Here is a 22783-nt window from a genome sequence, read left to right on the forward strand (position 1 = left end):
CTTACACAGAAAAATAAATGTAATTTCGAATTTAATAAAGTTTACATAGCTCTTACTTATTTCAACTTATTTTTGGACGTAGAACAACCACATGCCCAATGAATCCTCCCGACCAGTAACATACTGTACATAAGATAGTTGCGATTTTATATTATTTTATATAAGTAGTAATACGAAATGCAAAACTGTGAAAACATTAGAAAAATTAAAAAATATTGTTATATTATTGTTACTGTATTAAAACGATTGAAAGAAGAAATAAGTTTTAATCCAACTTCTGTTTCTTAGAATTAATTCAGACAATTTTTCTTTGCATAAAGATCAACAGTGTACTACTCACAAAAAAAAATCTGTAAAGTGCCTTCTTCTACAATCGTCTCGAAATCAGTTGGTTGCATTTCTTGATCAAGAAGCAAGATCGTTATTACAGAATCAGTCATTTCGTACGTAACAACCTAGTGCATTGTAAAGTGTACTTCAACTATAATTTCGCATCGCGTTCCCTTTCTCAATGGCTTAGAAGAATTACAATGGTTATTTCGAGTTATTTACACTGTTACTTTCACTCCCCGTTACTTTCGATTCCGGCCAGCCTGCGATAGTGTACGTGAGTGGGGTTCGATTACCCTATCGGCGAGCTTACTTCGAATGTACGTACATAGAAAGACGAAAGTAACGATATAGACGATAGAGAACAGTGGTAGTATCGGACGTCGTTCAAATTAAAGGGAGCAATACATCGTTCAACTACCCCACTCGCTGAGTGAGGGTGGAAGTAACGGCGTGTTGGTGGCTGACAGTACGCACGAGCACCGATTGTTAGTAGTAGGGACGTAACACGATGGTGGATCGGTGAAATGGCAGTGGTGGTGAACGATCGTGTCAGAGGGCAATGGATGAAGTTAGTCAGTCGGCGTTCGCTCGCGCCGCCACCGCGATGGAAGTTCATCCGTCGTGCCTTTGTTTCTGGAGTCCTCTCTGTTAATCGCGAACTAGTCGAGTAAGTATCAACCCCTAATTCATACGTTGAGTATAATCCACCTCTGACCGACCTTATTAAGTAAACAGTCCGAGTCGAACCCTTCAACGCTTCAATTTACTTCGTTCTCTATATTAGTTCAGATTAGTTTTCTTCGAAGGCTTCGACTTTTAAAAAGTACATTTTTGCCACGCAACTGATAGAGGGATGAATATCAATATCATGCCGATATTTACGATCATTAGTCTGCGGATCTTTACGCAAATTAAACATGAAACAAAAGTTACTTAAAACTATCCAGCGGCAGTTTTTTAATAATACTTTCCGAGTCGGAGATCAACAGATGAGAATTTGTTAAAGTACTATTTAAAAGCGACAATGTTTTCTACCACGATGCAACAGATATTTCTGATTAATGTATAGATAATTGGTAGTATAATTAATAAAGTATTAATAATTTTATCAAGCTGGAATTGCCGTCTTGGTAGAAGTCGATTATTTAAATTCTCCTAGATTAAAATTGCTCTAAAACAATCTTGTCAATAAATGCATAATATTCGCAGTCTGATAATTGTTTTAAAAGCTACTTATTATGGATTGTTTTAAAAGTTAGTTATGACAAACGATATTGTTTCGCGAATCTCTTGAGTTTGCGCTTCGAATATAGAAACGCAGCAAAGTGCGGGATTGTTTCGGCTACACTTTTCTGCATTATCAATGACCGGCAGAAGTAACATTGATAGATGAAAAAACATAATAGAATGTAGTCTTCGTGGGCCCATTTGAGAATCGGAATGTCAGGACCTGGAAAATCGGCGAGACCAATCCGGCAATTGTCCTTGCAACCACTTGCCCCCCGCCGTCAGCAAATCAGGAGACAACGGTCCGCGGAGGATGAGAAATCCTTGCAGATCTGTGCCAGTCCACTTCCACGTGGGAAACATGGCCCAAGTAAACATGGTTTCGAGAGACCGAAGGTATGATTGATAATTGGACCGCGCATTTATACGTTTCTGATAAAAATAAGTTGGTGAAAGTTGCAATAACATGTTGCACAGTACTAACTATAACAATAATTAATATTAACCCCTTGCCGTACTTTAACGAGTCAGAGACTTGGAGATTTCCAGTAATATCTTGTTAAATATGACTGTTATTCCGTTCTTTCAAGATGGAATAAAATTTTATTTCGTTGCAACCAATATTTAATCATTCTAGTAAATGTACACATACAATAAATATACAATTTCTTTTTCTCCTAAGAAATTATTATAATCGAAAAGGTGCTTGCCATTGTAGCTATGAAGAAAATGGTACGTCAATTAAGGATTGTACGAACACTCTTGTCGTGAAAAATGATTAGAGACCTATATTCTATTTTATAACGAGTTATAGTATCATTAAAAACATTCCTGTCCTTATTTCGATGTACCAAGTGTACGAATATTTTTGTTCGTCTCTTGCGATTCGAAATAACATCGTGCCCATTACTGCGCGTACGCTGCGAACATAAAAATCTACAGTCTAATCGCCCCATGAAACTTTGATTTACGGTTATTCTTCAGGTGCGCGTGGCCTGGAGCGAAAATCGTCGGAAGAATGAAAAGGAGCTGGAACAAGTGGAAGTGGTGGCTCGACAGATACCTGGACGAACCAGGCCAGGGACTGGAAAGTCCAGGGGTTACGTCGGCATCGAGAAGCCGCCTATCCTTTGCACCAGACAGGAATTAGCAGAAAGGCTGAGACTGGCATGGAAGCATCGCGAGGAGAACAAAACCAACATCAATATATTCTTGGCCCATGGCACCGTGGAAGACAGATGCGACTCGGAGATGTCAAGTCACGCGTCCGTCACCACCCCATCATCAACTTTGGGGGAAAGTAATGATGATCAAACGAAAATACTTTCTTCCGACAACTGTGACGTTATACGAAACGAAGAAACTCGACGATTGGAAACACGGATAAGCTGCGATGACATCTGCGGAAGAAAGGGAGACGAGAATGCGATGGTCAGAATGAATACGGTTATAACCAGAGATAGCGATGCGTCGGTGAATAAAGGTGAATCAGAGTCATCGGATCTTATGAATTTTCATCATGAGATGCGGAAGGTTACGGTGGCAGAAGATTCGGAAGTGTCGAAGACGGAAGGATCAGGGGAGAGCGATGCTAGAGGAAGGCAGGGGGACGTAAGTAAATGAGTATAATGAATCTCAAATGCTTGAAATCCGCAATTGGTTGTTTCAACGTAATTCGATCAGTGTATAGTGCACATTTTCATAACTGTTTCAATGCTTCGTTGCATAGATTATGAATTCACATCGAAGTTAATATTTTAAATGCTTCGCTATATTTTCATCGTGTGAACTAATAGATTACCACTCTCATATGAGCCGTTTAAAACAAAAGCCGGTGTAACAATTAATTTATCGTAACAGTATGGAAACAGTTAATTTACGGATAATAAAGCATGAATGAAAAGGTACTGTAAAACGCAAAAGAATTGATTTACATCAATTTTTGTATTAAACGGCTCATATGTTCTCTGTTCATCGAAGCTAATATCAGGGAACTCGTACATCGACGATTGTGCTTCCAACCCCGCCAACGTCAAGAAGAAAACATCGGTTTCCTCCGACTTTTCCACAACGTTGCCATCGATCAAAATCGAGACTTCGCCGGCAACTGGTGCAAAACCATCGAAGAATGATCTGTCCTCTGCGAAACAAAAACGCGCTATATTTCACAGTGGTGCGAACAGAGCGTTCGTCGATCCGATAAGAACCGAGTACAAATGGAGTTCGATGGTGGAGAAAGTTATGCCAATCGTTAAAACTGAGAAAGATGCACCGATTCCGAGTCAAGAAGCGTCGGATGATTCGCGAACCAATGAAATTGTAATTTCGATCGACACGTCGGAGAAAATTGTGACACCGAAGGTCACAGCAGAGACAAGTTCAACCATTGAAAAAAGAGCTCGTGTTAGAATCGAAAATAAAGATCCATCGGTGGACAATAAAGTACTACATAAAACACGCGATGATAATAAGATGACCTTTTCAATAATTAGAAAAGCGGCGGACGCGTCGGTGGAAGACAAAGATGCCGCCATTGCCGGGAGGGAGACATTAATCAAGCAAACGTCAGAAGCTAGATGCAGCTCGGTGAACGAAAAACATTCGGTACCAAGGAAAACGGAATATCAAAGGGTTGACCAAAAGTCAAGAAGAACCAGCTCTGCCCCGCCGCAGAGACACTTGGGAAACCTTTCGAACAATCGAGTACAGGTGAACATCGTGATCGATACACCGAGCTCATTATTTCCGGGGAAGCACAACAACGATAAAGAAAAGATAAGCTCCGACAATAAAGATAACGCATCGGAAGGAGTCGACGTAACTGCGACAAAGGTATAAATTATTCAGCGAAGTCTGCTCTTCAAAATTATTTTTATCGGTAGTTACGATGATAAAACAGAAATGAACATTTCTCGAGTAATCGTTATTTTCTATAAATTAAAAATTAGTAAGATACTAACTGTGATAACATTGTTCAGCTATTTTATCATAATTGAACATTTTCTCCGGTTTTTATGTAACTTATAAAATGTTGATACCCGTTATCTTGTGCGGATCCCGCTTTCAACAAATGATTCCATTGCAATATTTTTTTGTATTTAATAAATACGAATATTATTTGTTACAAATGGATAAAAGACGTTCCATCCATGGAAAATGTTTACGTTGTGTATATTTTTTAATTTATTGTAGTTATTAGGGCACAATTAGCATGCGTTCTTGTTCATTGATAGCGATGTCGATCAAACCTAATTTCGAGGAATTACTATCAGTTGAAACGGCATCAGTGATAATAAATATGAATGATCGACTAATAATGAGTATTAAGCCTGTACAAAAATATTTGCGGTTTTTAAATAACAATTTTAAAACAGTGTGTTCCAAATTGGAGTATATTTCTTTAAGAAAAATAATATCCGATTACTGTTATCTACTGTTCCTTGCGAAAAGATGGCACAATGTCTATCAAGGTGCGAGGGGATGTCCCGCTCGCTTCGCCTAATCTGCACGCTCGTAGTCCCTACTTGTGTATACTTCAATGACATCCCGAAACCCACTTCTATTGGTAAATGAGAAGACCACTCAGACTAGTCGACAAGAAGAGGAGCGGGCTTCGGTAGCCCGCTTCACCAAATCACGTCTCTTATTTAGCTTGAAACTTAGCCAATACCAATTATAACACTAGAATGAAAACAAAATGAAAGAGGTTGGGAGGGGACCACATGGGAGCGAGACGGTGACGGGATCAGAAGTCATTCTTTGCTTACAACCATTCAGGCTCATATCCCTTGTCTCCTGGAAATTGCGGATCACTTCTGCCAATAAGAGAAGCGCGTTTACCCTACTTTTGCAAAGGCGTTAACATAATAACTACACTTTTTTCTGTGCCATCTTTCCAACAAGGAACGATATATACTTTTGTCAACAAGAAATCAATCTAATCCTTTCCGGTGTCATTGAATTCAGGAATTTTCGAGCAATTGGAATCTCCAAATGTGTATCTAACTGCTTCTAACCAGCAAGCAAGGGAGCAAAGAATGTAAATGAGAATGTGATTAGGTATCGTCGCAGCGAGCGGTAAGATCGGCGCCTTTGAAGCGGCGTTCGCGAAGCGTGAAAAAACGTTTTTGTGGCGGCGGGTCCTGCAAGAACGACGAAGATGGAAAGTCGCGAAACCGTTCGGCTAGCCGAGGAAAGAATTCGAGCGATGCCAAAACTATGGACATCGTTACAATGGTGTCGCTTGTCAGTTCCGCGGACAGCGATAGCGATACCGAGAACTCGCCGAGGGATGATAAATTAATCGACGAGTTGCGGAGCAAACTACCCACCACGTCAATCATCAAAACATCGATGAATACCGCCTCGAGCATCGCCAGGAGGCCCATTAAATCAGGTACAATGCAAACGATGCCTTTCCACTTGCACCTAAATGAGAATTTCTTTTTCTGCACTTCGAAGGTTTGTACGTTTGTTCGGCTTGGAACTAGGTCGTAATCGATCAATTTCTTGCGAAGGCTAAATTATGTTTGTTTTAACACGTATTTTAAGGAACGATCTTTCACGCGCATTTGCGGAGAAAGTAAGAAAATATCTATCACGAGGTCGTAGCAATCATTTTTCCAATGTTTGTGATGTATAGAGCAGTAATTAATAAATTCTATTACTAAAATTAAAGGGTGCTTGATAATATTCAATTTGTAAGCAAGGAAAATGACCTAATATAATAGCTAATAATAAAATAATATATGATACTTAAATAATAACTTATAAAGAATCGTTGTTCTTTATAACATTATTTATTAATTTACCATGATCGTGACATATACGGCATGCACGTTAAGGTGTCAGATAAAAGTATTAATAGAAGGCGGTTGGATGAACACGTTAAAAAAACACGTGACCGATGAAAATACTAATGTTACACCAGGAAATATCGTGCAGGAATTTAATAATACGCACACGCGTACAAGAGCAGCTGTGTAATGATAATTGAACGGGTTAATTAGAAGCGATGCGAGGCACGCGAGCTGCGCATGCCACGGATTATTTCGAAATATCCATCGTTGTCATTCCTCGTAGTTCTTAAGTGCGAGAAAAAGTTCCCCGTGCAAAGAACAACGCGCGCTTCGTGCCCTATTAGCCTCGCGAGCTTTTACACGACCCCGTTCGCATTTAGAGACACCACTCGAAAAATTCTGATAGCCTTGAAAAACTACAGAAATACTATTATTTGTCATAAAAATAATTTACAACTTTTCTTATCATATTTTCAAGAATAGATCGAACTTTTTATAGAATCGGATGCGTCAATACCAACGTGGCTTATACTCTGCTGTTCTTACTATTATTACTATTTAGTACACTTAACATTTCAGTCAAAGAAAAAATATATAAACAATGCTATTATAAACGCTACTTAATCTTTGACAAGTTTCGAACTTTATTAAGCTTTTTAAAATGCTAATTCACAATATTTAAACAGAATGATGAAACCGTCAACTATTACCAAAACTTAGAAGCAAAATTATATACATAGTTTTAAAAATAGATTTTATTTTTCTCTAAATTTTATTACTCTTTTTGTATCAAACGCGAATTAATTTTTACATACTACTGTTCAGTGAGAGACATACAAAGATAAAGTATAAAGATCAATGTTTTAACTCGTGTTTTACAATTAGATTTATATTTCATCGGTTAAAATTAATTAATTTTCGTAACTAATAAGTAAACTGCTGATCTTTATGAAAAATGAAGATTATCTGCATTAATTGCAAGAAGTAGATACTACACAAAGATCTATTTCTTGTTCTATTATATTTAACAAGTTGCAAACAATATAGTAGCATCTGTAAATTTGTTAAAAGTATTAACTATTATACATTTATCTATATCTCTATTTCGACCTTTTCTGAGAGGCATTGCTTTCGAGATATATGCATTGTCCTCGATAAATTCTCCCTATTACCACTTAAACCGTTTTACCGTCCTTATTTATAACCTCACACCTCAGGAAATACCTCCCTAGAGAAATGCTAAGTATGGCCAGTATCTGGAAATTCCTGATCGTATCTCTCACACTCGGGCTATAGATCCGTGAACGCGTCTTCTTCCATAGATACAGTATAAGCACTAGTTTGAAATTGTTTTTATCGTCATAGTAATCGAAGAAATATTGCTGTGAGAAATGTAATACTGAAACGTAATTATAGAGTCTACGGTAATAATCAGAGTACTTTTATTTATGCAAAAGAAAAAAGGAATAGAGCTCGGATCGGAAACAATTAAATGATCTTGCCAATTGGTCTACCTTGTATAGCAATGCTAATTAAAGAGAAGTTCTATCGCGCAACGACATGAAACCCGTAAAGACAATAGGATTGAACACGTTGAATCGACCAAACTTCTCTTCTCTCTTTATATTACACCACCGACCCTGAAACGAAATATTTCATTGAAACTCGCACCGTGTAATCGAAAATTATCGTGTCGAAGTATCCAACGAAATCGCTGCTGAATGTACATCTTAGAAAAAACAAAGTCGGACACAATTTTATTCGGATGACGGATAAGAGATATTTTATCCGATTTTATTCGAATAAAAATTTATTCTTACAGGAATTCATACGGAAATATGACAAAAGCATCTCGTTCTGCTGCTTCTCTTCCGTCACCGAGAATTTTATGCGGTTTTCATCTCTTACTTTTACGCATGAAAGCAAATTGAACTTGTTAATTAATGTATATTATTTTGAATTTAAAAATTATAAAGAGGACAGCCAATTTTTATCCGCGGAAGGGTTAATTTCATTTGTAAACAGGTAGATATAATCTATTTACAAAATTAAGTTGGAGTGCAAAAATATGAATGATATTCAAAAAGATGAATATTTCGATAGAAATTGTAATAGAAATAGTTTTTCTGAGACGAACTCTGAACAAAAAGTCCTCGGTAAACGGGCCATGAGCCAAAAGAGATTGAAGAAGTATGACTGAAATGATCGGTCTACCTCTTACGCCTCTTAGTTCATTTTAGAGACTTATTCGAGTGTACGGAAATACCGTTTGACTTGGTCATTGAACTGGATTTTTACCTGTGGCGCTTAGTCTTTTTGTAAACACTAGATTAGACACTTGTTTTGTTGTAACATATTTACACAGTCCGAAAATTAGAATTTATATATTTTAGTTTAATTTGTAGTTTTATTATATTCTTGTTTAAGGTATAGAAATTGAATTTATCTCGGAACTGGCTATAATGTTATAAAGTCAATAATATATTGTTTATAATAACTATTGTTTTAAAAAAGTCTAAATGACTTGAATTATTTATAACAACATTTTCACAAATTAAACATCTCTTCACAAATTAAAAGATTCTTATGAAATGCATGAATAACTGAAACGTAGAGGTTGACATATGTATACAGAAATGTATACCACTTGTCCTTTCCAACATTTCGTTCCGCTCCGTACTGCCGACTGAGCTGATTGGACTTCATTACAGGCATGAGCGCGTAGTGAATAGACACAGGGGGGAAAAAATGGTTCGCGGAAAATATTAATGGCTCATTTAGTGCTGTGAAACCGAATCAATGACACGAGGATATCGTTTGGCCCAGTTTTTGGTAAACGGTATTGTGATTGCCGGCCCGCTAAATCGGGTTACTTGGTAAACATACGTATCGTGACTATAAAATTCCAGGTCTGATATTACCTTGATTCGACCGAATCGATTTGGAACGGTACGATATAAAAATGCAATCGAGTGATTTATTTCAAATGGAACCCCTCATTATCCTGTACCCTATAGTACCGCTTCTCGACGAGCTCGTAGATTTTAAATAACGAGAAGCAGATATTTCGAGCGGATTTATCCTACACCAAGATTTTTCTTCTATTTGTATCAATTTTTTACATTACAATTGATATACTACTTCGAATAAAACAATTCGTCAAAATGCATTTTAATAATACAGTATTTAATACGCTATTGTTTAATAACGTAACTAAATATTTTTTATTGTTTTTCAAGCACCAAAAGTTGTTTCAAATGTTTCTGCTTTCAAAAAAGATAACTCCATTTCCATTGTTTAATCTTTCATCGTATAATCTCCATACTTGTTTTCATAGAAATTCTAACAATGGTTGCAAACCTTTGTATCACTAATCCTTTGCAAACGGATTTCCAAATATTAATGTAACAGTTGTAGAAATATTTCTGTAAAAGAAATGCTACTTTTGTATTACTGCGATTTTTTCCAACCAATATCAGAAATTACGTTGTATTTTCTGGAAGCTTAAGATTTTCTATACATAGTCCAAAGGTGGTACATTATATGCAATATGGGAAGCATCTTACATTTTGCCCAGCACTGTACTAACGGGAGGTACCGGTGGCATAGTTTCCTTTCAGAGGGATTCGTTCGACGAGGATCTAACAAAAGAGCAACAACCCCTTGCGAAGGAGGAGAAAAAAACAGTACAGCCCCGGCTCGCGATCGTTAACCACCGTGGAAACGGCGGTAGCCTGTCGACCGAGGAAACGCCACCTTGGAGAACAGACATCCCTGGATTTGCCCTGCCTGTCCTTGCATTGATTCACGATGCCGAGGAGGCCCACGACATCCCGTTGACTGACCGCGAAAAGAGATGCTTGGCTGTGCCTATCGGTGATTTACACGACAAAAAACGAAAGCTCCTGAAAACACGTAGCATCCCGTCACGATCGTGAGTATGAAAACTTGTACGATTCCTCGGGCACCGATAAAGATCCTATCATTCGCCTTCCGCAGACGTAAATTGATTCCACTCGATGGTATTGCGGGTCGAAAAACTATTGACGCGTTCTCCTTCTTCGGAGCTTTATGTATAAAAATAGCATCTTTGGAGAATCTAGACTTTTTTTTTTACATCGCATTGTCCGATGCAAAGTAGTTCTCTGCAATGATCGAAAATAGCACGAGTTTAAGCTTTTTCTCAGCTGGTGAATTATGAACAATCTGATTAAAATATTACAGCAGTTTCGTATTGAAAAACGTATGAAAAATAACAAATCAATTGCTTAATTGCCACTAATATACCCATATAGCTGTGACTAAGGTAATACTTCCCTTTATCGAGGATTTCATTTCGCTTCTTACTTTTGATTGCACTTAGAAACTCCAGCAAATTATTTCCTTAAATCTTGTAGTATGACTCACAATCAGGTAAGAACACCAAAAAGTTTTTAGTGACTCAGGAGATACTAAGAATCGTGCTACCTAGTATCCAACAACGTTAGGCGAAAATCAATTGATTCTATGCACTATTATAGGCGTACTGACTTGTCACAAAGTATGTAGATTCATAATCGTAAAGACATATCTACGTCAAAGAGTAACTTAAAATGTGAAAATAGAAATAACATATTAAATATGATTCGAATATGATTTCAGTATTAATTCGGAAAGTAGCATCCGCGCGTGAAAATACAAAACTGAACAAATGAGAATCGAGAATGTAAAATATTCATCCTTTTTACGAACTAACTGCAAGATTATATATTTTATTCACATAAGATAAGTAAGATTCGGTAAAGTATCAACATTTCATAAAGTTTAATAGCCTTAATACCTTAATTTCTTGCTGTAATAAATTAAAATCATTTAATAGAGTAAATTAATATCACTTTATTTTTAAAAAGTCACTGTACCAATTTTTAGGCACTTCTCATCTATGCGTGACAAAATCCTTTCATCACAGTATCGTTCTGTTGTGACAAGCAGCTATGATAACAATCTGTTTTATCTACAGCACAATTTAAATTCATAAAAATTTATAAGATATCGACGTAATGAACGCTAAGAGGTACAAAATGATGGAAACAGAGAGGCTGGTACGATCGTGAACGAAATGTATTAATAGTTTTCATAATACGTTCTCTTGTTCAGTCAAGGACCACGAAAACGTCCGAATGATGAGAAATCGTTTCTTCGATTAGTTCGAGCAATCTCGAATTAGGGCGATAGGTCCTGCATGTCTATAGAATCATAATTCGTTTGTAGGATATAAGATTTCGTAACTATTCTAATCCCGTTGCAGAGAACTGGAAAAGCAAATGATGTCATCGAAAATCAAAATACATGAATCGCCAAGAATCGTTCCGCAGAAAATGGAAACGTTTCCGCAACATGCGAAAACTCCTGCGAATAATTCTCCAACGAATGTATGAGAAAATACCTTACTAAGTGATAAGTTTCTTACAAAATTGTCATGAAATCATTGATACCGATAGGTGAAGCAGCCACTTGCGACAACTTCGAGAGAATCTGCTCAACAAGTACAACCGACATCCACGGAACCGCAGTTTCAAACCAATAAAGAGAAAGAATGTTGGCATCTTTACAGAAAAATGTGTGATAAAGGCGTTTGCGTGTCATTCGACACCGTTCTAAGGTTGGCATACGAACAAATAAATTGAAAACGAAGTAGCAATCTTAAATACAGATTACGCTGTTGCTGAAAGCTGTGACGAATTTATCGTTTCAACTTTTTGGTGTATAAACACGCAAAAATTAATATTAATACCATTAAGAAGGTATTTTTAATGAAATTTAAAAAGAATATGGAAAGAAACATTCATACTCAAAAGTAAACATTCTTATTATTACTTACACTTAAAGAGTTTAGTGTTGCATTTCTTATACTCTTGGGGGAGGGGGGGGGGGGGGGGGGTACAAAAAGTCAGGATTTTTGCCAAATGAAATGAATTTTACTTTCCAGTGGAATAACTTTTTATTGAGATTCTTCGTATAATTACGAATGACACTGTATTCCTGTACGTTGTAACTATACTAGACGTAATTTAAAAAATATATTTTCACCTTTCAGAGGCATGCTTACACCAACAGAGTATCGATTAAGGCAGAAGAAATTGTTTCAGGATTGATAAGAAACCGTAAAATTGCTGGAAGATTACTTTATCTACTTGTACGATATTCTAATGTTACTTGCGTAATAAATGATGACTTTGGTTAGATTTATTTAAACACTTCGAACAATGCAAACACATTTACGTAAAATAAATAATATAGAAGTAATGTTTAAAGAATGAAGAAAAAGAAGAAGTTGGTGCCCGATATGAAAATCGAATAGCGATATGAGCTCATACAGGAAGACATAGAACAGTATTGTATTTTTAGATATTAGATAAGAGTTGTGTAGGACACATGAAAAGACTTTATCTCTTTAACGAACGGAATATCCGAATTAGTTGTACCGAATTTTAGTATCTATACATAATGACTGCCTATTTTTTAGACCGTTTATTGACACAAATCTACTACAATATCATAGAAGTTGATCTAGTAAATACTATGCAGAAACAACCAGTTTATAAATCTATAAATTTATAAATTTAAATTTAATAGACGTTGCTGTTAATTATTGCACAATTTGAAATATATGAGAATTGAACAGCACATTGAAATATCTAAAAATAAAACCGATCGCTGTCCCATTCTCACGTATTCAAAGTTTTATATGACGTTTCTTTATACGGTAATGCATGATTTAATAAAACACTTAAATTGTTGTTAATGTCATATATTATTTAATAGCATGTCCCTTTTTCGTTTCTTTTCTCGTTGATTACAATCGTCTTATTTGTAATTGTGTTCTTATTCGTCTTCTAAAAAAAGATTACAAAGTGCTACGGGGTCTACGGATATGAAAGTACATCGCTGTTCGTTTCATCAAGTACCTGTCAAATTGACAAATATTGGTTAGTGTTTTTTAAGTACACACAATCACGGAATCACGTGATGGTGGTTTGGGATAAGCCGATGGCAGGATGACCTGCACTCACAATATTCTTCTATTGTCATGACATAAACGATTAATAATGTCTCTACCAAAGAAGCATGGGAACAAGGTTAACGTTGATTATAAAGCACGGCTCGAACACAAGTTATACCTGGTACGTTTCTTAATGAATAGAGGTTAATCATTCATCTCGTTCGTAGCTCAAGTAACCTTGATTCTGTCACTTTTCACTCTCTTCTCTGCATAGATTATTTATCGCATAATACTTTATTAATTTTGTTAATCGTGTTTACGATTATCTGCAAAATTGTCAAACATTTACTGTTAACTTAATTTATTATATTCGTTTGTAAACAAATTTTAATTCATCGAAATAAACAAACGTTATTTTTTGATTATGCAGACATAGAGAATCAATTATCGATAATATGATTTTATCTTATACATATAATCAACATTAATATTAAAATATATCTGTATTTTATGATAGGCCAGAGAAAATCCGGAACCAATATTTGACGTATCAGAATGTGCTTTAAAGAATGTGCCCTCAGGCATTTATTCACTATGTAAAGTATTCAGAAAAAAAGTGCTATGGATGCATAATAATAAGTTGACTTCACTTTTGGGTGGAGGTGCCTTAAGCGATTTGTCTTTACTTGTTGTCTTAGATATACACGGAAACGAATTTACCAGCTTACCCTCAGACATAATGTGTCTTTCTTCACTTAAGGTATATGTAACTAAAATATGTATTCATTGCATATGTAATTAATATATGTATCATAAATTATGACTAATTAATTATGAATACTTTAGGAACTTTATCTACAAGACAACAATATAAGAAAACTGCCAAATGAAATAGTATACCTAAGTAAATTAACAACATTAAATGTTGCAAGAAATAATTTGAAACAATTGCCTGAAGCAATTGGTAAGCTAAAGCTTCTAACTGTGTTAGACATAAATCACAATAAATCTCTACAAAAGCTTCCTAAATCATTGGGTTATGCACAACAGTTGACGGAACTCAACATTGATGGGTTAAACTTATCCTACCCACCTCAAGATATTTTGAAAGGAGGCACAATAGTAATTGTAGCATTTTTAGCAAATGAGAGCGGTACAGAATATTCACCAGAAGAGTCTGTTTCAGAAGCAGAATTATCCAGAGACATAAGTTCTGAAGATATGCAAACAATATATCATAACAAAAACAATGATGTACAGGTATTTTACTTTGCAGGACTGTGATCATTGATGTCGTACTTGCACAGTTTGTCTTAAATGTTTTTGTTTTCATTTTTAGGCAGCATTACAGAAGCTAGAAAAAATAAAGGCATGTGGATGCTTTTTTTATTTTATTATGCTTTCAAATTTGCCTTGCTGCACAATTAATATTATTCATTGTGAGATTTAATTTGTATTTATTGTGTATTAAAAAATTAATTTGTTGTATACATTTCTCTTATTCTTATTATGTCAACATATTTAAACAATGCTTATATTTGCTTCACTTATTTTCAAACAAATGAATTTTTTACAGTTTACGAGACTAAATTGATCATATTATATAGATGAGTTGTTATAATACAAAAATTAAACTATTTTTGCAGGAACATCGACAAAATGCATTACTGGAAGTGGAAAAAACTATTAGACAACAACAAGAATATGAAATCGGTATTCAATCTGTGCTAAAAGAACACAAAAAAAAGGTATTTAATTTTTAACATATTTTCTTACGGAATATTAAATATACATTTTCAAATTATTTTTGTTGCCAGCTTCTAAAGGATCTTGCTTTACAACAAACACAATTCGAACAGGAACTTGAGAAAGTTCAACAAGAAAGAGATTCTAACAGGGCACGTCTACTTTCCTACATTTACAATGGTAAATTAAAAATATAATATAGCTGTTTTTGTACTGTAACCTAAGCTTTTCTTTTACTTTCAGCTGAAAAAGAAGCAGATAATGTAATTAAAGAATTTTTAAGTACTAGTGAGGCAGAAAGACAGACACAAGCTGAATTACTCGAACGAGAAAAACATGAAGAAATGCAAATACTATCCTCTTGTCATTCAGAACAATTTTTGTTTCGTACCAAAGATACTCTTTGTATGTATTAAAAATTTATGACACTTTATGTTATTGTTAGATACATAGATTAGATATAGAGACATACCTTTTTTACAGTATCAATGGAGAAGTTATTGGAAGAAGAACTTCATAGAACAAGACAATTGGAAGAACACAGCAAATATAGAGATTATGCTGCACAATCTTTGCTCACATTGTTAGTAAATCACTGACAATCATGTTTCCAATATCTTATGAAAACACAAACGTAATTTGTTATGTTACAAGTATAATAAACTTTTCAGAGAAGTAAGAAATAATGATCATTTAGCACAGATAGTACAAAATCAAGAGAAGAACAGACAAAATTTAATCGATACATTAAGGCAAGATGAAGTTCTACAAAAAGCTGCCGTTGCGGCGTTACTAGAACGCAGTGATGCACGTTGTTGGAGTATTGTACAACAAGTCAACTTGGTACAGTCGCAGTTAGCTGCTTTAACAAACATCGAATTGGAAAGAAGAAAATTAGAAATTAATCAACAACTTGTATGTAATCTTAATTATTGTTACGCGCATTTTATTTAATTTAATATAAAAATGTTCCTCGATTTTATGCAATATAGAATGAAATAGCTGAGAAAAGAGTGGCTTTGAGCGTTATTCTAGTAAGCTTGTTAGAACAACAAAAAACCAGGAGAGACCAGCTTTTGGAAACAATTAATAACATAGAACAACAACGTTCCATTGGTGTAAGTATAGGTTTAATTTTCTTTCTATTATTTCAACAATTACTATAAAATTGTACTTTCATTTTTAAAGAATTCTAGACGAAGAAGTCAATTTTGGTTGATGCAGTATCAATCACTAATGGAAGCACGGCCTCAAGGCTTGTTAGAAATGTTGGAACCTACATTAGTGCGACACGTTGCAATAGCTGGAGCATTACATTGTTTACCATTTCTAGCCTCCTTACCGTCGTTATTGCCAGATCTTAGTGATGAACAATTAAAAAGCGTAAGTTAAATAAAAATTCTAAATATGACGTAACCAATACATACTTTTGTACTATAAATCATATATTTTTGTACACCATAGATTGGAATACATTGCGAAGATGATCGTACAGCTATAAGACATGCAGTTGAAAATTATATGGCAGAAATTAAACTCCATGAATTTAAAACACCTGTAACACCTTCTGCACCTCCTGATGAAGCATGTACAAGTTCAGATTACCAAGAACATAACGCAATGCAAACTATTAATACTGCTGAATGTGTAATTTGCCTTGATTTACAAGTAAGTAAAGCAATTAAACTACTTAAATTAAATACCTTACTTCAAATTAGTAAATTATAAATAACTCTGTTTTTCTTATAGTGCGAAGTAATTTTTCTACCGTGTGGACATCTTTGTTGCTGTTCAAATTGCGCAAATATGATTACATCAGATTGTCCAATGTGTAGAAGCATTATAGAACGCAAACTTTTTGTAAATAGCTCGTAGTCAATTTATCTTTAAAATTTTGTTATTGATAATGTCAATATTGCGTTTATTGGTTAAGAATTTATACAAAGAAAAGTAAATTACACAACAGTGTATTTATACATTTTAGATGTAGGTGTTCCCGACTATGAAACCAGCATTCCTTGAAAAGTATAACGTTAACACTTGTCTAATGAAAGTGCTTTTTAATTATATAGGATAATTTGTGAATCGGTTGTCAGAATACTTGAACTGGTTTTGATAGTTCCATAAAAAAAATATTTGAATGAAAGACATTTATATAAAATAAAGAATTTATTGGTGCAAGAGAAAAATGACATATGGTGCTATTTAAAAAATCCATAAAGACTACATCTTTTTATGACAGGAAGATGCTTTTAAAGGTATTTTTATAACAATAAATTCTTTATTCGAACGTTTTATTCTATTAAAATCAAAACAAGTGTCGTGACAATCTATTTGCAATTTATTCTGTATACCTTTTTCCATATTATATTTGCCCTTTGTTCCATTTTTAGAGTATTTTAAGGATAGTGTTACTATGTTAGATAAACTGATTTTAAAATCTGTATGTACTACATTTCAGTGCTAGAGTGACATTACCTTATGTCAGTGATACAGTATAATCATGTTTAAAAGAGATTCTGATCGCCTGACTTTTTTAATACTATGTATAACACGTATACCATGTATTAAAAAGTAATATAATAGTATGAATTGCACTTATTAACACTCGACTGCAGATATCAATTTTTATATAGAATGGTTACTGACATATCCACAAATGTAATAGTCTTAAAAATACCTTGAAAAACATTTTGATCTGTTAAAAGTGGTTGAGAGTTAATAATGCAAAAGCCAAGCTAGAAAACAAGCTTTTATAAGTGATAGAAGTGAATTTTTATAAAGAACTTTCTTATATAAATGCAGTATCCTAAAAGTGTCCATTAATAAAGTATTGACATTTTATTGACTTGTGTGTTCATGCAAAAGTTGTTAAAATAAAAAAAGTACATATGAAATGTTCTAAATCCTTTTTATCAGTTTACATATTCTTTATAAAAACAAGCACCAAAAGATACTCATTAAATAAAGAAATTTGCTTGAAATAATAGAAATATTTTTGTACTAATACATTTTATAATTTATTCAGTAATAATAATTAGAATATGACAAACATGTTAGACTTATATACTAATTGCGTAAAATAGTTAAAACAGTGCAGAATTGTTTTTCCTTTTTATAAACACTTTTAACATGATGTTCATAGAGGATCAAAGATATGATGATCACAGATACATTTTCATAAATTTAACACATTAAAAAGTCATAACTTCTCTGCCTCCATCTTCTTCATCTATCGAATCATCTTCATCCTTTCTCTGTTGTTTTTTCTTTGATGTTGCATCTTTCTTCTCTTTTTGAGCCTTACGGAAATTTTCCAATGATTCTTGTAATGGATCAATGAACTGATCAAATTCTACATCATTCATAGCTTGAAGCACATCTTGGGCACTTAGCATTTTACGATTGCCTTTTTTAGCAATTATATTCGCGGAGGATGTTAAATATAATATAAAAATAGAAGATGCTTTTGCTACAGCTGTTCTAGCATCTTTAGCAATTGTAACTCCTTCCGGTAATGCCTCTTTTATAATTCTTGTCACAACAGCATTTGGTAAATTAAGATCTTCAAGTCGTTCTGCCATCGGGTTTATTTAATTATTTATTCTACGAAAACGTAGAATCTTCGGTCATAAAATTTCTATGAAATAAAGTTGTTTGTATCGTTATACAGTGTAAGGTTATGTTTCAGCATTTATAAACACGAAAGATTGCAGAAATTCTATATTATGACATGAATTACTTTACTTACAGTGTTCTCTAAATAAATTTGTTAATTCGATGAACAGAATCAAAAATGTGTTAAAATAAACACTTAATTTTTAATAAATTCTTTCTCCTTATTTCCCGCCAATACGTTCAATTGTGTAAGCATGTCAAGTGTAAACAACAGCGTACATCAGTTCCTGTATGAATTTTCATAAATATCTCAATAAAATAATCTATAAACTTGTATCATTAAACTTTAATAAATAATATTAACAAGTGCGCGTCTGCACTAGAATTAAAAAATCTTAAATTACAGTAATGGGTCCTACTCCTGCACACTTTTTGTGTTCCACAAGCTGGTTCGTACATCCCCACCATTTTACTGCGCATCAAGCTTGGCGCAAGTACATATATAAGAAACCTAGCTTGTTCCTTGCTTTGTCGTGCTTGCAACCTTACTCTTTCCGCACATTCGTTCGATTGGCGCGCCATCTGAAGCACGCGCCGTAAAAATCTATTTCTAATGAAGCTCCAACTTTCAAATAAATGAAATCTGTTTCATCCAGAGTATTTACGAAATACATATATATATATTACAAAATTTTCAAATTCGATGCGGCATGTTTTTTCATTGTCCAGGTTATTTTTCCGTCTAATGGCATAATTCTAAGGGGGGTCCCAAAAAAATTCAATGGTCTAAAAATAAGGTCTACCCTACTGTGAAGGTTTTGTATAAATAAACTATACAGTTTAAATATTCTTATTCAAACTCATAATTTAAATCAGTATTTGATATGAAATTATCAAGATAACAAATAAACTATTCCCGTTTATTATATACGTGTTCTCTCTACGAAGATTTATTATGAATTAAATTACATGTTGATAGAAAACAGTAATAATTGAATTTATATATAGTACAAGATAGCAGAATCTTTGTTAAAATAATTCTTAATCGTGAGCTATATTAAAAAAGATTAGGTAATTAAAAGAATCTATAATTCATAGTAAAGAGAAAATGTCCACTCTGTTCACACATCTAATTATCGCGGCCTCTATAAAAAGGCTAAATCGAAATAAATGGATTAAAGATTCTCATGGGTAGTATATTTGTCAAAGATTAGTAAGTATGTAATACGAATCGAATGTTATGTAACGCAGTATTCGAAGGAGAATTTTTCAAATAAGCCTACTGATAAAACCAAATAGCAAACCTAAAACGAAACGCTTTTCTCCCTCCAGTTTAAACAATTCAAATCAACCGCCACACCACATCATAAGTGCTATATATTATAGATGGGAATGTCGTTTGTCCTAACGTCCCTCGGAAAGAAAGAATACGGCTACTGAGGCAAATTGCAGATAAGTTGTGCTGTGTTCAATGGTATATTCATACAGTGACGAATCTTGTCTTACAAGTACCTACTGTATTTCGAAGAACCTGTCGTCTGCACGGTGGTTGTCAAGTGACTTTTGAAGTCAACTTGCTCTTCGGACTGACAGTTTCGCAGTTATATTTATTGGATTAAAGACACTTGAACAAAGACACCATTCGGAGAAAAATGTCAAAAATTGAAGAAGGAAATGCTCATATACGGCAAGCTGAGAAAAGGTATTGTCACTGCGAAATGACACTTTACGAAAAATTGTGTCGACGATTAATTTGTTTTTTATAAAATTCTTATATGATATTGGCAATATGCATTTTTAATGAAGTAAGAATTATTTAACTTTTATCGATTTGTTTGACAAAATAAATACGTCAAATGTGTGTTGCAGCTTAAAAGTATCATTGTTAAAATGGAGACCTGACTTTGAACTTGCGGCCAGCGAATATGCGAATGCTGGTAAAATATACAATATAAATACATCATACTGCACTACTTTTACTTGACATATGTTTTTTACTTCTTATTGTAGCAACTTGCTTTAAAGTGGCAAGGTCCTACCAACAGTGTAAAGAATGTTTGATGAAGGCTTCTCATTATTATAAAGAAAATAGATCGTATCCTTTTGGAAATGTATATTAGTATTTTGTATTTATTTTATAATAACATTTATTCCTTAACTTTAATTGCATAAAAGATGGTTCCATGCTGGAAAGTAAGTTTTTTCAAATTTAAGTTAAATTATATTTTGTGGGTAATATTATAGTTAAAAATTTTAGGAATATTGAACAAGCTGTAATAATATGCAAAGAAATGGGAAATCTTACAGAAGTGCCAAAATTGGCACATAGTGCTTGCTCTTTATATGAAATGCATGGTTCACCCGAATCTGGTGCAAGTGTACTTGATAAAGCAGCAAAGATAATAGAAGCTAGTAATCCACAAGAAGCACTAAATCTATACAAACGAGCTGCTTCTATTGTTATGGTAAAATATTGTCTTATAAAATCACTACAAATTTTGTCAATAATTTTATAAGTTTTCATCTTTTAATAAAGGGTGAGGATAGTCCACGTCAAGCAGCAGAATACACAAGTAAAGTGGCAAGACTACTAGTGAAATTGCAAATGTATGATGAAGCTGCAGATGCAGTTCGCAGAGAAATTGGAATGCATCAACAAATAGATCATGCGCCTTCTGTGGGAAGATTAACTGTAGCATTGGTATTAGTACAATTAGCTCGAGGTGATCAAGTAGCAGCTGAGAAAGCTTTTAAGGAATGGGGAAATTATTGTGAAGTTCCTGAGGTATTCTACAGATGTTTTTGAAATTGCAAAGTTATTAGTTAATTTTTAATATATGTATCCTTAGGTAAATACATTAGAAATGTTACTACAAGCATACGATAATGAAGATGCAGAAGCTGCAAAAGCAGCTTTAAATAGTCCTTTCATAAAGCACATGGATGTGGAATATGCTAAGTTAGCTAGAGGTTTGCCTTTACCGCAACAAGAATATGCAATACCACCATCCGGAGTAAGAGCGAATGCAGCTGAGTCATATTCATCTCCTAATGCAACAAAATTATTGGATGAAACTGCTAATGATGGTCAAGTATGTAATTTCTATATTATTTATATGTAATTTATTATCAATTTTCTATACAAATGAAACCATGATATAAAATTTATATCCAAGAAACAACATGTTTATCATAATCAATAACAATTTGAATAATTTTATATTTATTATAATCAATAACAATTTGAATAATTTTATAGAGCACAAGTAACAATGTACCAGAAAATATTACCGAGAGAGCAGTAGAAGGTAAAGAGCTGGAATCTGTTGAAAAAGATGTAGAACAGCTATCAATTTCAAAGAAAGCAGAAGAAGAAGAAGGTGAAGAGTACGAAGAGGGCATTTGTTAAGATCAATGTAATTTGTATCTTAAGATAAACACACTTTATTTTATGAGAAGTACTATATCATGTTATCTTCAAAACATATTTAATGCCTAAAAACCATTCTTTGTAGGCAAGCTTATTACATATGCGTATACTTGTAAATCTCAAACTTGTTAAACATTGCACATAATTGCTTTCTTAAAAAAATCGACAGATTCTTAAGAAAAAATTACATAAGGTATGTTACATTTTTAGAAGTATTTTCAGAAATGTAATATTCATAACAAAATTTAACTCATTTAAAACTATTATTGTATTTAATATTTTAATATATAGTTTTCTGTGTAAATTGTGACAAATACTCCCATAGTGAGTTAACATATAATACGTATGCATTTATGTTTGATATAATGTGTAAACTTCTAACACATAAACTGTTCATATACTCAAGTCAACTTTGTAAATATTATGTTTTTTAGTATTCAGACAACACCAGCTATATATAAATTGATATAAATCGAAATACAAATACAAAGTCAATAAAATCATCTATATGAGATAAAAATATTTTAATATTCTAATTTCGTTCCAATAAAATGTGAGTTGTAAAAATATATATAGTAAAATAAACTGTTATTGCAAACATATAATTAACGTATATTTATCCGTCACTTATAGTCGTATCAACAAAGA

General features: G+C 33.7%; 5 protein-coding genes across 12 annotated transcripts in view; 3 read left to right on the forward strand and 2 right to left on the reverse strand.

Annotated features, from left to right (window-relative positions):
- LOC144472210 (FIGNL1-interacting regulator of recombination and mitosis) overlaps positions 1 to 22783 on the reverse strand; it is a 35511-nt gene that overhangs the window by 12444 nt on the left and 284 nt on the right. Inside the window, exon 1 of one of the 5 annotated variants that reach the window (XM_078185102.1) lies at positions 8658 to 8811. The exons of the other annotated variants lie outside the window; for them this stretch is intronic. The gene's annotated coding sequence lies outside the window, so the exon portion shown is untranslated. Of the gene's footprint in view, positions 1 to 8657; positions 8812 to 22783 lie in introns of those variants that run through there. 5 annotated transcript variants of the gene reach the window in all.
- Positions 896 to 13089, forward strand: LOC144472209 (uncharacterized). The gene is made up of 9 exons (XM_078185099.1): positions 896 to 1000; positions 1740 to 1956; positions 2545 to 3171; positions 3541 to 4392; positions 5620 to 5956; positions 9969 to 10293; positions 11647 to 11770; positions 11840 to 12000; positions 12436 to 13089. Exons 2-9 carry the CDS (start codon positions 1774 to 1776, stop codon positions 12491 to 12493), a joined length of 2667 nt encoding a protein of 888 aa, XP_078041225.1. The 5' UTR covers positions 896 to 1000; positions 1740 to 1773; the 3' UTR covers positions 12494 to 13089.
- On the forward strand, positions 13363 to 17940 carry LOC144472960 (E3 ubiquitin-protein ligase LRSAM1). 3 transcript variants are annotated; one of them, XM_078186443.1, is made up of 14 exons: positions 13363 to 13522; positions 13859 to 14101; positions 14188 to 14305; positions 14528 to 14601; positions 14681 to 14710; positions 14988 to 15089; positions 15159 to 15267; positions 15331 to 15492; positions 15571 to 15670; positions 15759 to 16002; positions 16080 to 16205; positions 16276 to 16470; positions 16552 to 16755; positions 16837 to 17939. In XM_078186443.1, exons 1-14 carry the CDS (start codon positions 13448 to 13450, stop codon positions 16960 to 16962), a joined length of 1908 nt encoding a protein of 635 aa, XP_078042569.1. In that variant the 5' UTR covers positions 13363 to 13447; the 3' UTR covers positions 16963 to 17939. The 3 variants fall into 3 exon arrangements, with proteins under 3 accessions (XP_078042569.1, XP_078042567.1, XP_078042568.1); XM_078186441.1 differs by having other exon boundaries at positions 14188 to 14601; positions 16837 to 17940; XM_078186442.1 differs by lacking the exon at positions 14681 to 14710 and having other exon boundaries at positions 14188 to 14601; positions 16837 to 17940.
- Positions 18111 to 19178, reverse strand: Chrac-14 (DNA polymerase epsilon subunit 3 Chrac-14). 2 transcript variants are annotated; one of them, XM_078186444.1, is made up of 3 exons: positions 19110 to 19178; positions 18839 to 18992; positions 18117 to 18727 (listed from the first exon to the last, which is right to left on the reverse strand). In XM_078186444.1, the coding sequence occupies exon 3, from the start codon at positions 18669 to 18671 to the stop codon at positions 18282 to 18284; it is 390 nt and encodes a 129-aa protein (XP_078042570.1). In that variant the 5' UTR covers positions 18672 to 18727; positions 18839 to 18992; positions 19110 to 19178; the 3' UTR covers positions 18117 to 18281. The 2 variants fall into 2 exon arrangements, with proteins under 2 accessions (XP_078042571.1, XP_078042570.1); XM_078186445.1 differs by having other exon boundaries at positions 18111 to 18693; positions 18839 to 19164.
- On the forward strand, positions 20209 to 22705 carry LOC144472212 (gamma-soluble NSF attachment protein-like). Its single transcript, XM_078185109.1, has 8 exons — positions 20209 to 20407; positions 20575 to 20642; positions 20716 to 20800; positions 20881 to 20898; positions 20963 to 21170; positions 21242 to 21490; positions 21555 to 21797; positions 21965 to 22705. Exons 1-8 carry the CDS (start codon positions 20358 to 20360, stop codon positions 22112 to 22114), a joined length of 1071 nt encoding a protein of 356 aa, XP_078041235.1. The 5' UTR covers positions 20209 to 20357; the 3' UTR covers positions 22115 to 22705.

This window comes from Augochlora pura, chromosome 7 (genome assembly GCF_028453695.1).
Source record: "Augochlora pura isolate Apur16 chromosome 7, APUR_v2.2.1, whole genome shotgun sequence".
Classification (NCBI taxonomy): Eukaryota; Metazoa; Arthropoda; class Insecta; order Hymenoptera; family Halictidae; genus Augochlora; species Augochlora pura.